The sequence below is a fragment of the Nicotiana tomentosiformis genome, chromosome 11 (genome assembly GCF_000390325.3).
Source record: "Nicotiana tomentosiformis chromosome 11, ASM39032v3, whole genome shotgun sequence".
Taxonomy (NCBI): domain Eukaryota; kingdom Viridiplantae; phylum Streptophyta; class Magnoliopsida; order Solanales; family Solanaceae; genus Nicotiana; species Nicotiana tomentosiformis.
The window spans coordinates 10,163,076-10,174,302 of record NC_090822.1 but is presented as its reverse complement, the minus strand read 5'-3'; the positions used below and the strand labels follow the sequence as shown (position 1 = coordinate 10,174,302).

At 39.7% G+C, this 11,227-nt stretch overlaps 1 protein-coding gene across 1 annotated transcript; it reads left to right on the top strand.

Annotated features, from left to right (window-relative positions):
• The first annotated feature begins 7,216 nt into the window (after positions 1-7,216).
• LOC138901035 (uncharacterized) lies at positions 7,217-10,202 on the top strand. The gene is made up of 4 exons (XM_070188762.1): positions 7,217-7,285; positions 8,727-9,233; positions 9,492-9,770; positions 9,909-10,202. Exons 1-4 carry the CDS (start codon positions 7,217-7,219, stop codon positions 10,200-10,202), a joined length of 1,149 nt encoding a protein of 382 aa, XP_070044863.1.
• Positions 10,203-11,227: the final 1,025 nt, after the last annotated feature.

Sequence of the window (11,227 nt, the reverse complement as noted above, 5' to 3'; positions counted from 1 at the left end):
CTAAAACAGGAGATCTACAAATAAAACACAATAGAACTTTGTATGGTTATATTTTTTTGTCCAAATTGTAAGAGGGCACATAATATTATTTTCTCGGAAAATATCGTGTTTGAGGTGATGAGATGGTTTTAATTTTACTCTGAGGTAAAGTAATTTTGAGAATAGTTTTAGTACTACCTATAAAGAAATTATATAGATGTAACGACCCGACTGGTCATTTTGAGCATTTACATTCCGTTAAGCTATTTGAAGTCTTGAGTAGATTCATATGATGTATTATGACGTGTGTGAATCATCGGCGTTGGTTTTCATGTATTTTCGAAATTAGTTTGGAAGAATAAATTTCATAGTTGAAACTTTAAGTTGGAAGAGTTGACAAAGTTTGAATTTTTAGTATTCAACATCGGATCAGAGTTTTGATAATTCCGTTAGGTCTGGATGGTGATTTTGGACTCGGGTGTATATCGAATTTGTATTTGGATAATTCTAGAAAGTTTTGACACTAATTGGCCAAATTTAGAAATTTGAAGGTTTGGAAATGCTCATAGGTTTGACTTTATTGATATTGGGGTCGAATTTTGATTCCGGAAGTTATGGTAGGTTCATTATGTCATTTATGACTTGTGTGCCAAATTTGAGATCAATACGAGGTCCGTTTAGGCTTGTTTGCCGTTAGTTTTGAATTTTGAAAGTTCATTAACTTCATTAAGTGGATTTAAAGTGTGATTTGTGATTTTGATGTTGTTAAGTGAGATTTGAAACATCGAGTAGGTCTGCGTTATAATTTGGAACTTTCTTGCAAAATTCGGGGGCCGTTCGGAGTTGGTTTGATAGCATTCAGACGCTTGATTGTAATTCTAGAAGTTCTTGAGTTCTCCCTTCAAATTTCATGCGTGTTGATGTCCTATTCATGATATCAGGTGTTAATTTGGTGATTTGATCGCGTGAGCTAGTTCGCATAATGTTTCTAGACTTGTTTGGATGTTTGGCATGGAGCGCCGAGGGCTCGGGTGAGTTTTGGAGTGGTTTCAGACCATTTTAGGCCATTTTCAGTTCCTGGTTTTTAGCTATAGGGGTGTGTATCGCAATCGCGAACATTTGGTCGCACTAGCAAAAGGAAAACTGCAATTTGGGGCCTTGTGAATCGCGATCGCGAAAGTCTTTTCGCTATCGCATTGGAGAAATTCCTGCTGCACAGGGCTGACTTTGGAAGCTTATATCATGCAATATATAAGGAATTTGGATATGATTGAAAAATGAAAGTCGAAGCCCTTGATGTCTAGTTTGCAGAATGTCAAACCATATGTCATTTAGAGTTTTGTACAAATATTTATGATGATTACATTAGAGGCTATCTGGGAAGAGTTTGGAAATCATTGTTGAAGAATTTGTTCATCGCGATCGCGAATAAGGAAGCCTGAGCAGTGGATTTAATGTCCAATTTCGGACCTTTGAGCCATTTATCCATATTTTGAGTTGGGGACCTCGGGATTTAGCGATTTCAGAGGCGATTTTCATCACATGGATTGGGGTAAGTGTTCTCTACTCGGTTTTGAACATCGATTCGGAGTCCGATTTGAGTGAAACTAGTATAGTTGGACACGTAATCGAATTAGTTATTGGATTTTATAAGTTTTGTCGGGTTCCGAGGTGCGGGCACATATGTGACTTTTTGGTTGACTTTGGGCTTTTGATTAAAGATTTGATTTTTATCATTTGGAATTATTTCCTTAGGCATTATTTGATGTATTTGAATTGATTTTGGCTAGTTTTGAGCCGTTCAGAGGTCGGTACGCACGAGATGGCTTTTTTGGAGCATCGTTTGTCTTTTTCGGTATTGGATTTGGTTTGTTATAGGAAAGTAACACTTCTAAACTTGGTGCTCAGAGTATGAAACCCTGAATTATGTGTTCTGTGATTGATGTCGAGGTGACGCGCATGCTAGGTGACGGGCGTGTGAGCGTGCACTGTGTGAATTGTGATTTAGTTGATTCCATGGAACTGTGTAGCTATATTTTATTTGAACATTTTTACCGAACTCTATGTGTTAGAGCACTCGAGCTGTAATTTATGCTAGACGTCATGTCTAGGCTATATGTTTTTCCTGTTGGGTCCCACTGAGGTCATTTCTGTTGTTGAGTTATTTGTTTACATTGCAATTGCGTACTCAGTTATACGCATTCCTTTGCATATTATATCTCAGACTCTGATACCATATATTGATAGATTACATCATTATTTTAGGCTGATGTTTCATGACATTGTGAGCCTAAGAGACTGGAGAGATTGATGACTGAGTGAGACCAAGGGGCCTGATTGTGAGGATATTGATACTATAGCACATGAATTGTTCGTACAGCACGTGAGTTGTCCGTGCGGATTCAGATATTGATACTATAGCACGTGAGTTGTCCGTGTAGCACGTGTGTTGTCCGTGCGGATCCAGATATGGATACTATAGCACGTGATTTGTACGTGCAGCACTTGAGTTGTTCGTACGGATCCAAATATTGATACTATGGCACATGAGTTGTCTGTTGATAAGTGGGGATTTTGACTACTTATTAGCACCTTGTAGCTTTTGTTTTAGTCTAAAAGAATTGAATTATGTTCCGAAACTGATGAAATGTGCTAAATTGTAGGAATGTTAGAAGATAGACTCCCGAGATGAAATCTGACTCAAAAAAGGAGTAATCTAAAATCAAGGCAATAAAAGGCATAGAAGCTTACAAAGTGCGGACCGCAAAATTTCATCTTCGGCTGCAGATGATAAAGGAAAGCCCGGCAGACTTTTGTGCAAATTGTGGACCGCACATGAGTTGTGCGGCCGCAAAAGCTAAGTTAGGAACAAAGTTCAGAGTATATGCAAATTCCCAAGTTCCAAGTTCCTCAAAATTGCGGACCGCACAGGAATTGTGCGGCCGCAAAAGAAGTGCCTTGCTGCCACAGAAGACCTAGTTGCGGCTGTAGTTCTAACTCTACGGACCGCAGAAAGACTGCCTCGCAACCGCAGATCAGAATTATAGCCGCAGACCTCCAGTTCCTGACAAGTTGAAGAAGCCTGCGAACTGCACATGGAATTGTACGGCCGCATAATCTCCCGATTGGCATTTTTGTCCGAAATTGTCAGCTTTGTATAAATAGAAGAGTTTCACAAAATTAGGTCACTTTTTGACATCAGCAACTACAGTAGCCGTTTCCTTTTTGCTTGTTTTAGTAGTTTTTCATATTTTGAGATATTTTAACATGTATTTTATCATTGTGATTTTACAATATGAGTTTAATTAGTATTTCTTCTTCTATTTCTTCAATTTCAAGCATGAGTAGCTAGGTTTTTACTAGGGTTGTGACCCAACCGTAGTGCGTAAACCTTATGGGTGTTTAATAAAATGCTTGTTTATGATTGGGTATTTATTATTTAGCCTTGTTCATGCTTTAATTTGTAGAATTAATAGTTGCAAACATTAGTTCATGCATATTCGACTTAGTCTCAACTTGAGAAAGAGAGACTTAATCTAGGAAAACTTAGCTAACAAGAACTTGGGTCAATCAAGAGATTGATAATCCCAATTAAAGGGTTCAACCTAGAGATAGTAATAACCTGACTTAAGCTTTTATCAACCGTTTTGTGCAATGCCCATTTGGACTTGAGATAGCCAAATTGGGCAAAATAACTCTCTAATCAAGAGGTATTGAGGGGGTAACTGAGAGTTGATAGTTATAATACACCCCGATCAACAAAACAAGTATTAAGGTCTCTATCCCATTAGGCAAATACCTAGGTGATGGTCATCGCCCTAGGCTTTTTACAAAACTTGAAAAACAACAAAAACAATTTCTTAGTTTCATTTCCTAACTTTGCAATCTTAGTTTAAAATAGCGTAACGACCCGACCAGTTATTTTGAATATTGCAGTCATGTTCCTCCATTTACTGCTCAATTTGTGCTTTACAATTGTTATATGACTTGCTGGGGTAATTAGTTCGGGTCCGGAAGTTCTTGGAATGAATGGGAACACTTAGTTCCAAAGTTTAAAACTTAAGTTGAAAAGGTTGGCTAGATGTTGACCTATGTGTAAATGACCCCGGAATAAAGTTTTGATGATTTCAGTAGCTCCGTATGGTATTTTGGACTAGGGAGCGTGTCTGAAAAATTATTTGGAAACCCATAGCTAAATTAGGCTTGAAATGGCTAAAATAGAAATTTAAGTTTGGAAAATTGACTAGGGAATTGACTTTTTGATATCGGAGTCAGAATCCAATTCTAAAAATTTCCATAGGTCCGTTATGTCATTTATGACTTGTGTGCAAAATTTGAGGTTAATCAGACTTGATTTTATAGGTTTCGGCGTCGTTTGTAGAAATTGGAAGTTTCAAAATTCATTAGGCTTGAATCTATATTCGATTCGTATTTTTGATGTTGTTTGAGGTGGTTTGATGATTCAACTAAGTTCGTATGATGTTTTGGGACTTGAATGTATGTTTGGTTGAGATCCCGGGGGGCTTGAGTGGATTTCGGGCGGTTAACGGATTGAAAATGTGCCTTGGAGCTTTGCTGAAGTTTGATGGTGTCACTGATATGGTTTCCTTATACGCAATCGCATGGGAAGGTCCGCGATCACGTAAGCTAAATGGGTTACTGATGGGACTTCTCTACACGTTTGCGAGTAGAGGGCTGCGATCACGTAGCTTAGAGGAGCAGATTATCCCGAACGCGTGGGCTAGGCCGCGTTTGCAAAGAGGAAGTGAGGTAGGAGCTGAGACCAAGCGTTTTGTTCATCGTGAACGTATGAGGTCGTTCGCGATCGCATAAGTCAGAGGGTCAGAACATCAAGTTCGGGTAGAGGATTCCGCATTCACGTAGGGTTAATTTGTGGGGCAGCATAGTTGTGCTTAGCGATCACAAGGTATGTTCCGTGATCGTGATAAAGGCATATCTTGGCAGAATAAAAGATTCAAAAATGAGGGTTTTGAGTTCATAACACAAAATTGAATTGGGAGCTCGGTAGAAGGCGATTTTTGGAGAGATTCTTGCGTGGGTGTTTGGGGTAAGTGATTCCTATTTAGTTTTGGTTAATTTCCATGATTATGCCTTTGATTCCATCATTTAATTTGTGATTTGGGGTGGAAAAGTTAGAAAAAACTTTTTGGTTTAATTTGAAGATTTGAGGGTCGAGTTGATGTCGGAATTTGGTAAAATTTGTATGGTTGAACTCGTGGTTGAATGTGCGTTCATATTTTGTAACTTTTGTCGAGTTCCGAGACGTGGGTCCCACAGGTAATTTTTGAGTTAAATTACGAATTTGTTTGGAAAATTAGTATTTTTATATGGAATTAATTCCAATAATTTATTTTTATTGAATCTAGCTAATTGTGACTAGAGGCTTTCGGAGGACACTTCGCGAGGCAAAGACATATCGGAGTAAAGAATTGCTCGTATTCAGGTAAGTAACACTTCTAAACTTGGTTATGAAGGTATGAATCCATAAAGTAAGTGTTGTATGAATTGTTGGAGATGACACACATGCTAGGTGACGGGCGTGTGGGCGTGCATCCTAGGAATTGTGATTTAATTGATTCTGTGGAGTTGCATAACTAAATAATTGTCATTATACGCATATCCTCCATGTGTTAGGGAAATTGAGCTGACACTCATATTAAAGATCATGTTTAGGCTACATGCCAATAAATTTTGGATCTACATGGGTCGTATTGCTGTTGAACTATTTGTTTAAAATATAATTTTGTACTCAGTTACATCTGTCACTTGTATATCATATCTCAGTCTCTGTTGTCATTTATTGATACATCATATCATTGTGTCAAGTTGATTTTCGTGTCATTGAGAGCTCGAGAGACTGGAGATTCTGAGTGATGTTTATGTTTATTTATTTATATATGGATCTGACTATTATAGAGCTTGGGCTGAAGGAGCCCCTCCGGAGTCTGCACCCCCCACAGTGAGCGCAATTGATATATATATTTGGGATGGATCTTCCTTGGGAATGGATCTTGCCATAGATACATATATTGAAGGATGGATCTTCCCTGGGCATGGATCTAGACCGAAGCATTTATATTGAGGGATGGATTTTTCCTGGACATGGATCTTGTCCGAATCATTGATATTTGGGGATGGATCTTCCCCTGGGTTGGATTGGCCTTATACAATGCTGGGCGACTAACTGTCAGTTGATGTGTACATATATGTGAGGGGTGGATCTTTCCCGGGCTGGATTGTCCATATACAGTACTGAGCGGTTGAGTATTTTTAGATTGTGAGTACACGAAGTTTTCACTAAGGTGCATCACATACGGTATGTACATTGGCATGTAGATACAGATATGTAATATTCCTCATATTGTTCAGAATTGATCTATTTTAACTTGTATTGAGTTTAACTGTTGAACTTGAAAGCATGCCTACATTTCTATACAATTATTTCTATATTGGACTGTACATGCTAAGCTTGCCACTACTTTCATCCCAAAGGTTAGTCTTGTTACTTATTGAGTTGGTTGTACTCATACTACACTATGCACCTCGTGTGCAGATCCAAGTGCTCCCGGATACGGCGGTTGCTAGACTTGATGATTTATTTGTTGGAGACTATCAAGGTAGCTGCTTGGCGTCCGCAAACCTTGTCTCTCTTCCCTTCAGTTATTGTGTTGTTCTATATTTTTCAGACAATTTTCTTATCAGTCGTACTTTATTATTATTTAGATGCTCATGTACTCAGTGACACCGGATTTTGGGAGTGTATTTTATATCAGTATGTGTGGAATTTTTCTATTAAATTTATATATTATGTTTTCAAACTTAAAAGAAATCGTGGCTTATTGAGGTTGTCGGCTTGCCTAGTATTGAGATAGGCGCCATCGTGACATGCGGATTTTGGGTCATGACAAATAGACATAGAAACAACCCCAATTTGTGGAAGTGTAAATTGACGTAGTTCAAACTCACGTACTACAATATATACTCCTAACTCCCATATATAGATCCCTGTGGAAATCGACCCCGACTCTTGTTGGGTATTATTATTGCAATCGATTATTCCATAACCTTGATTTGAGGTGTGAAATTGGACGAGACCAATTTTTGGCGCCGTTAATGGGGAGTTAAAAACGGTGTTAACTATATATTTAGGTGTGTTTTTGGAATATCTTCTTTTCCTTCCTTGTTACTAACGTGTTGAGAAATTATAGGTGCAATCATGGCAAACAATGAGCTCGGAAACATAGCTTTTGGGGATGTGGACATTGAGGATGATCAAATGGATGAGGTCCCTCTTGAACCTCAAGCCAATAGACGAGGCCGGGTGCCTCATGACAATGTGCCCGCTCCACCCCCAGCTCCACCATGAGCGACTCCACACCGGGTGTTGCCGAATGAAGGGTATGCAAGTGCTATAGTCCCTCCCCGTATTAGGGCGGGAAACTTTCAAATAACCAACGTGATGCTCACTTTGCTCGAGCAACGAGGGTTTTTCACCAGTGCACCTAGTCAAAACGCATACAAACACTTGAAGGGGTTCATAGATATGTGTTGGGGAGTAAGCAAACAAATGTTTCCGGGGATGCTTTAAGGCTAAGGCTTTTTACCTTCTCTCTACGGGGGAAAGCTTTAGATTGGTTGGAACATTTGCCAAATCACTGAATTCATACGTGGATGAATTGATGGAGAAATTTATTTCTAAGTGCTTCTCTCCCGGGCACATGGCTATACTTCGGGATGAAATTCTAGCATTCAAGCAAGAGCCCAATGAACCACTACACGAGATACAGGAACGATATAGAATAATTGTGAAAAGTGTCCCAACAACGATATGACGGAAAGCATGATTCCACAAACTTTCTATTGGGGAATCAATACAACAAACCAATGTTTAGTGAATCAACTTGTTGGTGGGAACTTCATGACTACACATTATGCGGAGGCGTGTGATATTTTGGATGAGATGGTGGATACTTCATCGGCGTGGAAATCCCGGGCTAATGTTCCACAAGGTGATCCTAATGTGATTCACATTCACAAAGAATTGCATGACCATGGGCAAGCCATAGCCGAATTGACCACCACCATGAGCCAATTAGCAAAGTCTAAACTTTAACAAGTGCATAAAGTAAACATGATAGTGAAGAAACGGAGAACAAAGGGTCTGCAAGTGCAACAAAGAGTGAAAAATTTTGTGCAAGAAGATAGTGGGTTTGAGCAAGATGATTCCTAAAATGACCAAGAATAAGAGGTTCAATATGTGAACAACTTTCAAGAGCAAAAAAATAACTTCCAAGGCCCAAGCCAACAACAATGGAGACCTCAAAACAATCAAGGAAATTGGAGTGGCGGCAATAATCAAGGGAATTGGAATAACAATAACAATCTAGGAAATTGGAATAACAACAATAATCAAGGGAATTGGCATAACAACAATAAACAAGGCAATTGGGGAGGCGACAATCAAGGCGGTTGGAATAACAATCAAGGAAATCGGGGATTGGGTTTTCAAAGGCCCCCGATGTATTATCAATCGAGCAACCCACCTCCTTATCCTTCCCACGGTCTTAGTTCTTCCAATAATGAAATGGGACGTATTGAGAAAATGTTTAAGCAAATGATGGAGAAGAATGCCGATTCCGATGCCTAACTTGCTTCACACAACACATCGATCCACAACATAGAAGTGCAAATGGCAAATCTCTCAAGCTTTAAATTCTCATCTTAAGGGGGCACTACCAAGTGACACAGTGGTGAACCCAAAGGGTGGGAACAACACGGGGCATGCCATGGCCATTACTAAAAAAAGTGGAAGAGGTAGGAATACACCCACCTCAAGTCAAAGGCAACTTGTGGATGATGAGCAAGTGGTAGATGAAGAAGAGATCCCGAACAATGTCGTGCAAGCAAATTATGAAGTGCATATTGATGTTGATGACAATGTGGGAGAGACTCAAGAGGAAGTGAACCCATTTAGGGATCATGTTATTGACATACCGGAACCGGTAATGCAAAAGGCTAAGGCACCAGTGCCTAAGCCTCCTCCTCTATATCTGCAAAGGCTCGCCAATCAAAATGGGGAGAATCAATTCAAAACGTTTATTGACATGATGAATAGTATCTCAATATATGTACCATTATTTGAAGCCTTGGAGCAAATGCCCAGTTATGCAAAGTTTATGAAGGAGACAAAGAAGCAGTCGATGAATTTGGAAACTATCAAAGTCATGCATCAAGTGAGTGTAATTGTGCATTCGATTGCTCCTAAATTAGAAGATCCCGATGCTTTCACAATCCCTTAAACCATTGGAAGTGCCGAGTTTTCTAAAGCTCTTTGTGATCTTGGGGCGAGTATCAATTTGATGCCCTATTCGGTTTTCAAGACTTTGGGAATTGGACAACCAAGACCCACATCTATGAGATTACAAATGGCCGATTGTACCATGAAGAGACCGTTGGGAGTGATTGAAGATGTATTGGTTTGTGTTGATAAGTTCATTCTTCCGGCGGATTTTGTTATTCTTGATTGTGAAGTGGACTATGAGGTGCCGATTATTCTCGAAAGACATTTCCTTGCTACGGGGAAGGCTCTTGTTGATATGGAAGCCAGAAAACTCACTTACCGCGAGGGTGATAAAAAAGTGGTGTTCCACGTATGCAAATCTATGCGGCAACCAAATAGCAATGAAGTATGTTCTTTCGTGGATTTGGTGACTGATGTGATTATTGATGATACAAGTGCCACGATTAATGTGGGTGATATGTTGGAGGCGGTATTGCTCAACTTTGATGATGACGAGATGGATGGCTTCATGGAATGTGTGAATTCTTTGCAAGGAATGGGGTCGTACAACTATGCGCCCGGGAAACTTTCCTTGGATTTTGAAAATAGGAAAACTCCTCATACAAAGCCTTCAATTGAAGAGCCTCCTACATTGGAGTTGAAGCCATTGCCTCCACATCTTCGGTATGAAGTTCTTGGTCCTATTTCTTATTTATCGGTTATTATTTACTCTTGTTTGACTAACGTGCAAGTTGACTCTACATTGGCGATTCTCCACAAGAGGAAGAAGGCTATTGGGTGGACTTTGGCGGATATTCGGGGAATAAACCCTACATTTTGCATGCACAAAATTAACTTGGAGGAGGATTCCAAATCATCCATTGAACATCAAAGGAAACTCAATGAGCTATTCAAGACGTAGTCAAAAAGGAGATTATCGAGCGGTTGGATACCGGGGTTGTCTACCCCATTTCTAATAGCTCGTGGACTTCTCCAGTGAAATGTGTCCCAAAGAAGGGGGCATGACGGTGGTCACCAATGAAAAGAATGAGTTGATTTCCACAAGAACGGTGATCGGGTGGAGAGTGTGTATGGACTATCGCAAGCTAAACAAGGTCACGAGGAAGGATCATTTTACACTTCCCTTCCTTGACCAAATGCTTGATAGGTTGGCCGGCCGTGCTTTCTATTTCTTTCTATATGGATATTCGGGCTACAACCAAATCTTTATTGCTCCGGAAGATCAAGAGAAAACAACTTTCACATGTCCCTATGGTACTTTCGCTTTCAAGCGGATGCCATTTGGTTTATGTAATGCACCGGTGACTTTTCAAATGTATATGATGGCGATATTTATGGATATGGTCGAGGACTACCTTGAAGTCTTCATGAATGACTTCTCGATGGTCGGGGATTCCTTTGATGATTGCTTGGAAAATTTGGATAAAGTACTATCAAGGTGTGAAGTAACGAACTTGGTGCTAAATTGGGAGAAATGCCATTTCATGGTCGATGAAGGCATTGTCCTTGGCCACAAAATTTTAAAGAATGGCATAAAGGTAGACAAGGCAAAGATTGAGGTGATTTCTAAACTTCTACCTCCAACTTCGGTGAAAGGCGTGTAGTGTTTCTTAGGTCACGCAGGGTTCTACCGGCGTTTCATCCAGGATTTTTCTAAAGTGGTGAACCCATTGTGCAAACTGTTAGATAAAGATGCTAAGTTTCACTTCAATGATGATTTCATGAGAGACTTTGAATTGCAAAAGTTCAAGTTGACAACCACTCCTATTATCACCGCTCCTAATTGGAGTATCCCTTTTGAGCTCATGTGCGATGCTAGTGATGTAGCAGTTGGAGAGTTTTTGGGGCAACGCATCAATAAGATTTTTCATCCGGTCTACTATGCTAGTAATACCATGAATTATGCCCAAGTCAACTACAATGTTA

What these genes read in the sequence shown, in the direction of transcription:
- LOC138901035 (XM_070188762.1), top strand. Translation starts at nt 7,217, where the DNA reads ATGGCAAACAATGAGCTCGGAAACATAGCTTTTGGGGATGTGGACATT. An exon ending in AGGATGATCAAATGGATGAG is followed by an intron (nt 7,286 to 8,726) that starts GTCCCTCTTGAA and finishes TCTCATCTTAAG; the next exon opens with GGGGCACTACCAAGTGACAC. An exon ending in TGGGTGATATGTTGGAGGCG is followed by an intron (nt 9,771 to 9,908) that starts GTATTGCTCAAC and finishes CCTCATACAAAG; the next exon opens with CCTTCAATTGAAGAGCCTCC.